The sequence below is a fragment of the Gymnoscopelus braueri genome (assembly GCF_963280865.1).
Source record: "Gymnoscopelus braueri genome assembly, chromosome: 10".
NCBI lineage: Eukaryota > Metazoa > Chordata > Actinopteri > Myctophiformes > Myctophidae > Gymnoscopelus > Gymnoscopelus braueri.
In genome coordinates, this window is record NC_137611.1 from 54,517,895 (window position 1) to 54,532,066 (window position 14,172).

Genomic DNA, 14,172 nt, shown 5'->3' on the forward strand with positions numbered 1-14,172 from the left:
AAACGGCAACCCGCTTCCGTGTTGTTCTGGTGTTCCTAAATAACAAATAACAGTCGTTATAGGTGGGTCAGTCCGAACCGGGCCGCACTACCATGGCTCTGTAAGCTCTTTAGACCGTTTGTGGCTTTAAATATACCTCTACATATCCATTTAAAGCCACAACACATTCAAAAACAATGTCTCTGCTGCAAAGCTCCAAGAAGAAGGACAAGCGGATCCTGTCCGGTACCTGCCCGGACCCCAAATGCCAAGCCCGGCTCTTCTTCCCCGCCTACGGCTCCGTCAGCATCGAGTGCACCGAGTGCGGCCAGCGCCACGAGCAGCGGAACCTGCAGAACGTGGAGGAGGTGACCGATCCCGACGTGGTGCTCCACAACCTGCTCAGGAACGCCCTGCTGGGGGTCACGGGGGCCCCCAAGAAAGGCACGGAGCTGGTGAAGGTGATGGGTCTGTCCAACTACCACTGCAAGCTCCTGTCTCCGATCCTGACCCGCTACGGCATGGACAAGCAGAGCGGCAAGGCCAAGCTGCTGAGGGACATGAATCAGGGCGAGATGTTCGACTGCTCTCTTCTAGGGGATCGGGCCTTTCTCATTGAACCGGACCATGTGTCCACCGTGGGTTACGGCAAGGACCGCTCGGGCTCCCTCATCTACCTCCACGACACCCTGGAGGAGATCAAGAAAGCCAATAGCAACAAGGAGTGCCTCATCCCGGTCCATGTGGACGGAGACGGCCACTGTCTGGTCCACGCCGTGTCCCGGGCTCTGGTGGGTAGAGAGCTGTTCTGGCACGCCCTCAGAGAGAACCTCAAACACAACTTCAAGCAGAACCTGGACCGCTACAAGGCTCTGTTCCAGGATTTCATCGACGCGGCCGAGTGGGAGGACATCATCAACGAGTGTGACCCGCTCTTCATCCCCCCAGAGGGAGTTCCTCTGGGACTGAGAAACATCCACATCTTTGGCCTGGCCAACGTCCTCCACCGGCCCATAATTCTGCTGGACTCCCTCAGCGGGATGCGTAGCTCCGGGGATTACAGCGCCACCTTCCTGCCGGGGCTGGTGCACGAGGACAGCTGCAAGGGGAAAGACGGAAAGTTCAACAAGCCCATCTGCATCGCGTGGAGCAGCTCGGGGCGCAACCACTACATCCCTCTGGTGGGCATCAAGAACACCGTCCTGCCCACGCTGCCCGCCCAGATGCTGCCCAAAGCCTGGGGCGTCCCCCAGGAGCTGATCAGGAAGTACATAAGGCTGGAGCAGGACGGCAGCTGTTTGATCGGCGGAGACCGCAGCCTCCAGGACAAGTACCTGATGCGCCTGGTCAACGCCATGGAGGAGGTGTTCATGGAGAAGCACGGCATCCACCCCTCCCTGGTGGCCGACGTGCACCAGTATGTGTACCGCCGCACGGGGGTGATCGGCGTCCAGCCGGAGGAGGTGACGGAGGCGGCGCGGCGGTCGGTGTTGGAGAACCGGCTCCACCGCTGCCTGATCTGCGGGGCGCTGTCGGAGCTCCACGTGCCGCCCGAGTGGCTGGCGCCCGGCGGGAAGCTCTACAACCTGGCCAAGTCCACGCACGGCCAGCTGAGGCCCGACAAGAACTACAGCTTCCCGCTGAACAACGTGGTGTGCTCCTACGACCCGCAGCGGGACGCCCTGCTGCCCGACTACAAGCTGAGCTCGCTGACCACGTGCCACTGGTGCCACGGCACCTCCGTCCGGCACGTCCGCGGCGACGGCTCGGTGGCGTACCTGGACGGCGACCGCACCAACGCGCGCTCGCTGGGCGGCAAGTGCGGCTGCGGCTTCAAACACTACTGGGAGGCGAAGGAGTACGACAACCTGCCCGAGGCCTTCCCCATCACCCTGGAGTGGGGCGGGCGGGTGGTGCGGGAGACGGTGTACTGGTTCCAGTACGAGGCGGACGTGTCGCTGAACAGCAACGTGTACGACGTGGCCATGAAGCTGGTCACCAAGCACTTCCCGGGGGAGTTTGGCAGCGAGACCCTGGTGCAGAAGGTGGTGAACACCATCCTGCGCCACACGGCCAAGAAGAACCCGGACGAGTACAACCCGGTGAGCATCGACGGCGCGCACGCACAGCGCCTCACCGACGTTGTCGCCGCGGGCGCCGCAGAGTCTCCGCAGCAGCAGGCTTCGAGCGACAGTCAGCCGCCGCCCACCAAGATCATCCTGACGGGTCCCAAGTCCAAGACCATCCACAAGGAGGAGCTGACGATGAGCCGCACCGAGCGCAGCCTCCAGCAGAGCATCAGCGAGCAGGCGCTGCTCAGCCAGAAACGACGCACCGACCGCCTCAAGCAGGACGAAAACAAGAACCACGGCCGCCCGGCGTCCCCCGGAGGTGGAGGAGGAGGAGGAGGAGGTGGAGGGTCTCCAGAAACGACGTCCTCTTCCTCCTCCGCTCCGGCCACGCCCACTAAATACTCGTCTTTGTCGCCGTCGCCCAACAAGGAGAAGAAGATCCGCGTCACCACCAGCGACGGGCGGCAGGCCACGCTAACGCTGTCGGCTCGCACCACCTTCTCGGAGCTGCAGCGCAGCGTGTGGGCGCAGTTCTCGGTGCCGGCGGCGCGCCAGTGCATCCGCCACGGCTTCCCGCCCAAGGAGCTCGTGGCGCCGCCCCGCGGCGAGGAGAACGAGCCCGTGGTCGCCCTGCAGCACGGCGACAGGGTCACCGTGGAGATACTGAGGGGCCCAGAGGAGAAGGGCGCCACCGTCCCCTCCTCGCAGCAGCAGCAGGAGAAGAGCCCCGCCCCACCGGCCGAGGCTCTGCCCCTTCGCACGACTGGCTCCGCCCTCCTGAAAGGCGAGGGGGAGGGGCTGAGCGGCGGGCGGCTGAGCATCAGAGAGCTACAGGACAGCATAGACCTGGAGATGTCCTCCCTATGTCTCCTAGCAACCTTGATGGGTGAGTTGATAAGACGCAATAAAAAAAAGCTAAGCAAAGCTAAAGATAAGCTTAAACTTCATGACACTCATGCATACAACCTTGTATGTACAAAATGGTTACTTTTCAGGAAATGGAAAAAAAGAATGGATTCAATTTAGTAATTATTGAGGCACAAGCTCAAATCCACAGGAAAAATAGCCAATCTACAAGGTCACAACGTGTTGCGTGAGCTTGTAGATCAGCTGTTTTTGCTACTTTTGAAATCTGGAGGTACAAGGTTTCTACCCGACAGTGACCACTTCCCAAGCAGTTAGTGAAATGTTGCTCGCTGTCTCTGATAGGTGATGTTTATTGTTAGGATTTTATTGATTCCAATTCTGCTTAACCCATATAGACCTGAGGCCGATTCTAAAAACGCCTTCTAAATCCTGACCTAAGTTTTCTGAAAAACTTCAAATATTTATTTAAAAAAAATTATGTTGCTATATACTGTACATAGCAACAACAACCCCAAAAGGGGTTCCCGTCTTGAACGGTATAGTTACAAATAGGGGTTCCCGCCCAAAATGGGTTAAAATCAAATAGATAGTGATAAGATGAGCTCGTTCTCAATATTGGGGTCCGGGTACCAACAAAGGGCGTTGGGTTCCATTTGTACCCTTCCATAGTTAAGCAAACACTGAGGATTCTACAGGGCAGAGTTGGGGTCCCAGAAATAGAATGTTTTATCAAAGTTCGTGGCCTAATGCATTGGTTCTCAAAGTGGGGTCCAGGGACCCCCAGGGGTCCTTGAGGGTGTTCCAGGGGGTCCCCAGCAAGATGTGTTAATACAGCATCACAATCATTTTAACCACTTTATCCATATTTTATACGTTGGCTATTCAAAAATAGCAGATATACAAGCTCGCAGATCTGCTATTTTTGAGCATTTAAAAAAAAAAGCTTGAAAGTGTTTTTTTCCCTCTCTCTAGTCTTCTCTTCTGGGGGTCCCTGGCACATAACATTTTCAGATGGGGGTCCGTGGCCAAATAAATATCAATTTGGGGGTCCACTTGGGGGTTCTCAAACTCAAAGTTACCCACAGCATATCAAACTGTGGGTCCTCGAAATGAAAAAAGGCTGAGAATCATTGAACTAAAGTGCATTACATGTGACCTGCACTCCGTCTCCCAGGCACCTAGCTGACTGTTTCTCACTGCTTGTGAGTGCTGTGCCGTAGAAAAATGGTTCTCAGACATTTTCATGTCAACAAGGACCCCCAAAGTCCAAACTGATGTATATTAAGCTGCGGGCCCCCCCGTTTGAAATGATTTGGTGCAAGGGCCATCCATCTCAGTTGTTAGTTTTGAGTACAGGTGCTTTTAAGTCATGGGTCTTCAATGTTTTCAGGCCAAGGACCCCCTAGCTGAGAGAGAGATGAAGCAGGGACCGCCTCTATATTGTATAAAATTGTGTTTCAGATAAACCTATGCTGCTCTTTTTTTCCCTCTACACACCTATAACTCTTTGCCAAAAATAGCCGATCTACGAGCTTGTAGATCTGCTATTTTTGGCTAAAGTTCTCCTCAGAAAAGGGATGCTAGGGTTCAAGTGGTTAATGTGAAAAATAATTATGGTCCCGGACCCCCTGTTGAAGACCCCTGCTTTAAGTGATATTTATTTGTTAAAATACAATGTAAATATGTTCGTTGATTAGCTCTGCATTGCGATAGTAATCATTGCTGTGTAGAGCAGTGGTTTTCAACCCTTTTCATATCAAGGTCCATTATTTATTTGGCATTTGAGCCACGGATTCATCACCGTTTGATGAGATTGTTAGTTTCTTTTCATCCGCTTAGTAATATGCTTAAATTCAGCGGGTCGTCTGATCTGAGGTCCTAAAGCAACGGGTTGCGACTGTCAGACCCAAGACTTGAGAATATTTTGTTATCGTTGGATGAGATTTTGTCCACAATTCCATGCTGTATTGATGTTGGTACCAATAGGAGAGATAGCGGTTAAGAGGTGCACGCACATCCAAACATTTCGACGGGTGCTGGATCAAAAAGGATAAACCGTGAACAAAAGGAGAGGGTCCGCACACCATCTAGAATTCTAGATGCGCCCAAAATAATTTCATAACAGAGCGGTCAATAAATAACAACGTTTCGGCCTGTGTGGCCTTCGTCAGGTATACCAGATACCCGACGAAGGCCACAAAAAAAGGCCACAAAAAATACATTATTTTGAGAGCATCTAGACCAATAGGAGAGATAACAGGCGTTGATCAAAATAACAATTCTTTAATTAAGTAATGCAGATGTTTAACAATAACATGACTCTTGAGAGCATAAAATGAAACCAAATGGACTCTTGAGAGCATAAAATGAAACCAAATGGACCCGTAAGGTTTCATTTTACGCTCTCAAGGGTTAAAGATCTATAAGGGTCCATTTGGTTACCAACTCTCCATCATTTAGCTGGGGACCACCTGGAACCCCCTCAAGGACCACTGGTTGAGAACCACTGCTATAGAGTGTTTGTTCATATCTTTAAAGCGAACATTTGTAACTCAAATCTTTGCTTCTGGGGGGTCCCTGGAACTAAATATTTTGAGATTGGGGTCTGCAGCCAAATACATATCTAACTAGAAAATGTGCTCCTCGGAGCACAAGTCTCCGCCAGCAGACCCGTGCTATTTTAATCAAATGAAATCACTTACCCTATCTTTAACCATAGTTCTCTAGGAATGTTCTAATTTTACTGTTCCAAGGTACTGTTCCAATCAAGACTGATTGATCCTGTCTTACCTCACTTCAAAAACCATCATTGGGTTTTTGAAGTGACACACCTATTTATAGGGTTTTATTTCGTCATACGTCCCTCTAGCCAATCAAAGGCATTGGTGTCAACATATTGACACGTGTCACGTGGAGCTTGACCAATGTTAGCTTGGCTAGGGGCCATGCTAACACACGGCGGGACGAAGCGAAAACATACTCTCTACCTATGGCGGAGACAAAAATGTTTTCTAAATCCTAACAGTATATACTATGTTGCTATATCAGTGGTGCTCCAACTTTTCCATGTCAACGACCCCTTAAATGATATGTATTTGGCCGCGGACCCCCATCTCAAAACATGTTGTTCCAGGGACCCCCCAGAAGCACAGATCGATCAGAGTTAAAAATGTTCACGTTAAAACATATATATATTAAAAGATGTCCCCCCAAAATAGCAGATCTACAAGCTCATGATCTTGTAGATCTGCTATTTTTTGAATAGCCAAAGAAATCATCCACCCTCAGCCATGACAGTGTGGCATGGCATGTCCTCCAATGGATTAAAGTTGTCAGTCGCCACAACTGCTTTCAGTCATTTTTTATACAAGATTAAAGAGTATTAGAATGGGTCTACATGTTCTATTCAGAAGCATCTTCCATTTCATCCTAATGCTCTCGGATATTCCATAAAAGCAAAGGTTTAAAGGCTCAATCTGTGATTTCTTCAACTGGTTGGCTGTATGTTGGACAGCCAAGAACATAGGGCAGGGTTATTTTTTTGTAAGCGAAAGTACAAAGAAATCAACAAAAGATATCTATACAGTATATATACACAGCATATCCATACGGTACGATATGTACCTGATGAGGTCAGGTGCATCAACATTGCAGCAAGTATGTGAAACACATAGTGCTGAATTATGATACAACTGCAATAACTTGATAGACATGACAGATTGCTTTAATTACAACAGACTATATTTGACAGGCCAGAAGGCATGGGCCCTTTATCCCATTAAGACCAGGAATGCGTCTGTGTCATTTTATATTTATTTGGCTATTCAAAAATAGCAGATATACAAGCTCATCTCGGTGCCGCGCTATGACCTTGTAGATCTGCTATTTTTTTTAAAGAAAATCGCTAAAATATGTGCAAATCTTTGAATATGTATATATATACATTTTTAACTCAAATCTTTGCTTCCCTGGGGGTCCCTGGAACAACATATTTTGAGATGGGGGGGGGGGGGGGGGTCTGTGGACAAATACATATCATTTTAGGGGTCCTTGACATGAAAAAAGTTTGAGAACCACTGATATTATAGCAACACAGTTAAAAAAACAGTTTTTTTCAGGATTTAGAAGACATTTGTAGAATCCCCGGAAGCAAAGATTTGAGTTAAAATTAAAATGTGTCATTCCGGTGTACTCTGTGTTTACACAAACCCCAAAATGATATGCATTTGGCCGCGGATCCCCCCATCTCAAAACATTTAGTTCCAGGGACCCCCCCCCCCCCCCCCCAAAGCAAAGATTTGAGTTACTAATGTTCACTTAAAAAAATATATATATTCAAAGATTTGCACAAAATGTCATGATTTTTCGAAAATAGCAGATCGACAGGCTCACAGCGTGGCACCGAGTGCTGAGCTATGAGCTTGTAGATCTGCTATATATTTTTTTTGAATAGCCAAAGTATAAAATAATGGTTAAAAATGACGGATGCTTTCCCAGGTCTACGGATTAAAACCTTGAGAGGTGACTTTTCATTGTGATAGCTGCTGCTCGTTCCATTGTTCCAAGCCGGAACACAATCGATTTGAACCCCATCGGCTGCCGTGTTAAATGAGGCCTGATGATCTGTTTTGACTTGGCTATGCAAGAGCATGCCAGTCGCCAAACGGTGCTGGAATATCTGGTTTTATTATGAAGTTGATGTATTTGGGCCATTTTCAAGCTATTGTTGGAGATAGTGGAGAGAGAGAGAGACAGAGACAGAGGAAATGTCAGGAGAGATGAGGAAGAACATGCAGTCAAGAGCCTCAGGTTGGATTTGAACCCGGGTCCGCTGTGTGAGGACTGAACTTTAATTGTACACACTGGGTCAGCCCATATCTGGCTTGTTTTAAAGTGATATAACCCATTCAACCCGGGAACGCATCTGTGTCATTTTAGATTACTTTGATTACTTACTATTTTTTGCAAATCTTTGAATATATATTTTAAAGCGAACATTTTTAACTCAAATCTTTGCCTCTGGGGGTCCCTGGAACAACATATTTTGAGATGGGGGTCCTCAGACAAATTCATATCATTTTGGGTGGTCCTTGACATGAAAAAGTTTGAGAACCACTGATATTATAGCAACATAGTAAAGTAGTAAGATTTGTGTAAAAACATTTAGAAAACATATTTTGCACACATTTTCACGATTCATGAAAAGGCAAAAAAGTTTAAAAAAAACATAGAGGTTTTAAATGCATTTGCTGTAAAACCTTGCTCATACTCAATCTCAATAAAAGGGCAGTGGCAAACATAAAGGTTTTTTAGCTTTGATTTAAAAGAACAGAGTTGCAGCAGAGCTGCAATTTTATGGGAGCTTGTTCCAGATATGTGGAGCATAAAAACTGAACGCTGCTTCTCCATGTTTAGTTCTGATTCTGGGGACAGAAAGCAGACCCTCTCCCAGATGATCTGAGAGGTCTGGATCGTTCATGATCTGACACGACACACAAGAGGACAAATGTATTTTGGCCCTAAACCATTCAATGCTTTATAAACCAATAGTAGTATTTTAAACCATTCAATGCTATATAAACCAACTGTAGTATTTTAAACCATTCAATGCTTTAGAAACCAACTGTAGTATTTTAAACCATTCAATGCTTTATAAAGCAATAGTAGTATTTTAAACCATTCAATGCTGTATAAACCAACTGTAGTATTTTAAACCATTCAATGCTTTATATAGCAATAGTAGTATTTTAAACCATTCAATGCTTTATAAACCAATAGTAGTATTTTAAACCATTCAATGCTGTATACACCAACTGTAGTATTTTAAACCATTCAATGCTTTATATAGCAATAGTAGTATTTTAAACCATTCAATGCTTTATAAACCAATAGTAGTATTTTAAACCATTCAATGCTGTATAAACCAACTGTAGTATTTTAAACCATTCAATGCTTTATAAAGCAATAGTAGTATTTTAAACCATTCAATGCTTTATAAACCAAATTAGAAATAGATTTTTTTAAACATACAGGGAACGATTGTAAAGATTTAAGAACTGGAGTGATATGCCTCACTTTGTTGGTATTAGTAAGGACTCGAGCAGCATCGTTCTGAATCAACTGCAGTCGTCTGATTGATTTTTTAGGGAGACCTGTAAAGACACTGTTACAGTAGTCCAGTCTACTGAACATTAATGCATGGACACGTTTTTCTAAATCCTGTTGAGACATACTGTACTGTAACTAAGCACTTTAATACAGTACGTGATAACTTTTTTTTAGGTGATAGTAGGCTGACTTTGTGATTCAGTTAAGCAGATATACAAGCTAATAGCGCGGCACCGAACAGATCCATGAGCTTGTAGATCTGCTATTTTTGAAAAAAAGCGAACATTTGTAACTCAAATATTTGCTTCTGGGGGTCCCTGCATGGAACAAAATGTTTTGAGATAGTATGTTGCTCCAACTCGTCGTCTTGTCAAGGACCCCCCAAATGATATGTATTTAGCCCCCATCTCAAAATATGTTGTTCCAGGGACCCCCAGAAGTACAGATCGGAGTTAAAAGTGTTCGCTTTAAAACATATATATATTCAAAGATTTGCACAAATGTTCCAAGATTTTAAAACAAATAGCAGATCTACAAGCTCATAGCACTGGACTCGGTGCCACGCTATGAGCTTGTAGATCTGCTATTTTTGAATAGCCAAAGAAATCTAAAATGACACAGACGCGTTCCTGAATTGAATGGGTTACGTGATGTATTTTTGAGGAGATAGTATAGGCTGACTTTGTGATTCAGTTAATGTGGCTGTTTTTGGCTTGGCTCGTTGGTTTTTAACGTCACTGATTGATGCTGGATGCTGACTTTGTATCTGTCTGCCCTTGGCTCCACAAACAATTCCTTCGGTTTTGTCTTTATTTAATTGAAGAGGATTATGGCACATCCAATTGTTGATTTGCTCAATGCATTTACTCAGTGTTTGCTGTTTGTAGTCCCTACAACCTTTTAGAATATCATCAATGGGTCTGAACATTTCTAAGTTCGAGGGTGTTTCCTGTGTCGTGTGTGGCCTCGGTCACATGCTGAGTCACGGCGGTGGACAGTAGCAAAGTACATACTCGAGTACTGCACATGTATCTGTACTTTAGTATTTGTATTTTTGGATACTTATGACCTTCACTCCACTACATTCCATTCCACTCCACTTTTCAGGGGTGACATTTGTTTTCGCTTCATCCCATGTACGTAACCAGGAGTGCAACGGTTAATCAAACTAATTGATTTAATCTATTATTTATAAAACTATTAAAAAATTATTGATAATTGAATAAAATAATCAATTAAAAACTCTATCCCTATTTTGGGTGTGTCATTATAGGCAAAACGTTAAAAAACACATGTTTGGGGTCATTTTAAGGTCTGCTTTGCCTTTTGTTTCAGTATTTAGATATTTCATATTCATTTTATCAGACACGACCCCTTCCCATATAAACCCATTGTAACTTTAAACTCCACTTTAACCATGTTAGATTCATTGAAAACACCCGTCCTTGGTTCTGGTGACTGATATTGTCCTTCTATTGCGTGAGGGGCTGTGCTTTTTATTTTTTATATATCCTTTGGAAAATGAAAAATAAATAAATAAATGAAAAGAGTAATTGAAAAAACACGGCCCCCTCATGCATTAGAAGGACAATATATATCACTCACCAGAACCAAGGACGGGTGTTTTCAATTAATTTAACACGGTTAAAATTGAGTTCGAAGTTACAATGGGTTTCTATAGGGAGAAGGGTTTGTCTGATAAAATGAACATCAAATATTTAAATACTGAATCAAGCAATTTAAAAACTGCCTGGGGTGCACACAAAAGCCAGAGTAGACATTAAAATGACCCCAAACATGTTTGAATCATGAATGTGAAATATCCCTTTAAGACTTTAAGTGGTTAATTGATTAGTTGACACATTTTGAAAACATTTACAATATTAAAAAAATAATATATGCTTCTCGATTGATTGATTGATAGAATAATTACTAAGAAAATAATGGATAGTTGTGGCCCCACAGTATAATGTAATATGTAGAGATGAGGATATTCAGGATAACATGAGGGTTTAAACAGGTGTAGAAAACAAATAAACACAGTCAACTCAGTGAGGACAGGTTGTGCTTCCCAGCATGTGATTGGTCGGTGAAATGTCCAGACGGTCTTCCTGCTGTGCTTGGATTGGCTGGAGCGGTAGACAGGCTTGAATAACAAACTGCAGGTATTGCGTACAGCAGCCTCTAGAGCCCACATAACTGCATTCCACTGATGCAGGTAACTGTATGTACTCAAATGGTAAATATCACATGTTTATAGTTGTGAAACAGTCTGCCTTGAGTCCATATTCAACATAATACAATGGTGTCTCATCAGTGTCCTATGAAGTGGTGCATATAAGACAACTGGCAAGATATTAATTAGTAGGCTAATTTAAAAGTTGATTATACATTGAGGTTGATTGTTTTATCCAAGTAATCTTTTCATTTGTGACCTAATCAAAATCATACATAGTTTCAAGTTTCAGCCCTTCGCTCACTTTATCGAAGTCAGTATGGCCCTTTGGAAAGAAATGTTGCCCACCTGTGCTCTAGAAACATGGCTCTCACACAGTTTCATGTCAAGAACCCCCAAATTGATAGTACTAAAAAGTAAAAAAGATTTGGTGCCAGCCAGGGATAAGAAAAGATCTTAGTTGTTAAGCCCAGTCCACAACAATGCAACGCGATGCAACAAAACCGTTGCGGAACGTTGCAGAGGAACGTTGCTTCGGTCTGATTCACCCCGTTGCAGATCGGCGCGTGCCGGCTCATTGCGTCGCAGGTGATTCAACTTGAGAGGTGAGAGAGGGAAAAATAGAGCGAGGGAATGGAAAGGATAGCTATTTCATATTTTTATACGAGAGTATGAAAATATAGACTATAATAGGTTGACATACTATGGAAACTGTACGCTCTCCCTGCTCCTTGCTGTCACCATCTGTCACTGTCCAGTTTAGGGACGGACCTAGTCTGCTCTGCTGTGGAAATGACAATTGGTCGCAACTCTGCGCCTAGGTGTGAACTGTCCAGTTGCAAACCCCAGTTTTAGGATTCTGATGCAAGTGGTTGCCAGTTTTAAGTGGGTGTGTTGGCTGTAGATTAGATTAAGTACAAAATTGTACAACAGGATTGCCTGGGTGTGTGGGAGGGGCTGTTCTATTGCGACATTTCAGGTGGACTTTAAACTGTTGTGCACAACACACACACGCACACACATGCACATATAACACACTCGCATACACAAACAAACATATATTGTTGTACACAACAAACTCACATACACACGTACTGTAGCGCGCACACACACACACACACACACACACACACACACACACACACACACACACACACACACACACACCTGTCATTTGTGATAAGCTCTCATCCGGTGCTTTTTGGATTTTGGACTTTTGACTGACATACATTACTGTACTGTACTGAGAAAGGGTGTCTGTGAGAGTTTTCTGAACTAGAAATGCTCCCTAGTTCTTCTTGTACAAATACAATTCAGGCATTTATCAGACACTCTTATCCAGAGCCACTTAAAAGTGCAAGATCAGAGTAAGCAGAGTCAACATGAACTTTAGTCAATAAACAACACGGTAAAGAGTCTTATAAGTAGAGTCCAGAGTGCCTCAAAGCAACTACCGATGCCAGCAAGTTATGCCAATTGTTTTTTAGGTAATATACTGGCATTGTAGGGAAAACACGGCTTAGGGATACAAGGTAAACAATAAACCTAGCATCTGTCTAAACAACATATATCTAGATAACATTCTGTAGACTTGTGATCAAGAAGTATCTCAATCAACTGCAGTGGTTTTCAACCTTTTTCCTACCAAGGTCCATTATTTATTCTGCATTTGGGCCACGGACCACCATTTGTTGAGATTTAACGTCTCAGACCCAAAACGTAGAATATGTTGTCCACAATTCCATGCTGTATTGATGTGGTACCACAGGAGAGAGCGTTGATCAAAATAATAATTATTTTACATTCTCTAATTGTGTTACTTCTCATAAATGAAGTCATGCAGATGTTTAACAATAATTTAACTCTTGAAAATGAAACCAAATGGATTTGGTTTGGTCCATTGGGGTGAGGTGGAGGCTGAAGAGGTGAGTGCTAGGGGGTGAGGTGGAGGCTGAAGAGGTGAGTGCTAGGGGGTGAGGTGGAGTCTATAGAGGTGAGTGCTAGGGGGTGAGGTGGAGTCTGAAGAGGTGAGTTCTAGGGGGTGAGGTGGAGGCTGAAGAGGTGAGTGCTAGGGGGTGAGGTGGAGGCTGAAGAGGTGAGTGCTAGGGGGTGAGGTGGAGTCTATAGAGGTGAGTGCTAGGGGGTGAGGTGGAGTCTGAAGAGGTGAGTGCTAGGGGGTGAGGTGTAGTCTGAAGAGGTGAGTGCTAGGGGGTGAGGTGGAGGCTGAAGAGGTGAGTGCTAGGGGGTGAGGTGGAGGCTGAAGAGGTTAGTGCTAGGGGGTGAGGTGGAGTCTGAAGAGGTGAGTGCTAGGGGGTGAGGTGGAGTCTGAAGAGGTGAGTGCTAGGGGGTGAGGTGGAGTCTGAAGAGGTGAGTGCTAGGGGGTGAGGTGGAGTCTGAAGAGGTGAGTGCTAGGGGGTGAGGTGGAGGCTGAAGAGGTGAGTGCTAGGGGGTGAGGTGGAGGCTGAAGAGGTGAGTGCTAGGGGGTGAGGTGGAGTCTGAAGAGGTGAGTGCTAGGGGGTGAGGTGGAGTCTGAAGAGGTGAGTGCTAGGGGGTGAGGTGGAGTCTGAAGAGGTGAGTGCTAGGGGGTGAGGTGGAGTCTGAAGAGGTGAGTGCTAGGGGGTGAGGTGGAGTCTATAGAGGTGAGTGCTAGGGGGTGAGGTGGAGTCTATAGAGGTGAGTGCTAGGGGGTGAGGTGGAGTCTATAGAGGTGAGTGCTAGGGGGTGAGGTGCAGTGGTGACTTGTGTGATTTTATTTGCAGGTGAAGACGTGTGGTCATATGCCAAGAAAATGCCTCACTTGTTCCAGCAGGGTGGTGTCTTCTTCAACATCGTCAAGAAAGATATGGGTATGTTTTCTCCTCAACACTTATTAAACATTTGAAGGACTTCACCCATTTTCAGCCACATCTCCATATAATTGGACCTCACTAATGCTCATTTTAAGATGACACCATTTCTGTCTACTAACTC

At 45.2% G+C, this 14,172-nt stretch overlaps 1 protein-coding gene across 2 annotated transcripts in view; it reads left to right on the forward strand.

Moving 5' to 3' along the window:
• The window catches only part of LOC308093278 (deubiquitinating protein VCPIP1-like), a 24,927-nt gene continuing 10,755 nt past the window's right edge, over window positions 1-14,172 (forward strand). For both annotated transcript variants that reach the window (XM_080439559.1, XM_080439560.1), the window contains exons 1-2: window positions 1-2,937; window positions 13,962-14,048. In XM_080439559.1, coding sequence (XP_080295685.1) covers window positions 177-2,937; window positions 13,962-14,048 — 2,848 coding nt within the window. In that variant the 5' untranslated portion in view covers window positions 1-176. The remainder of the gene's footprint in view (window positions 2,938-13,961; window positions 14,049-14,172) is intronic.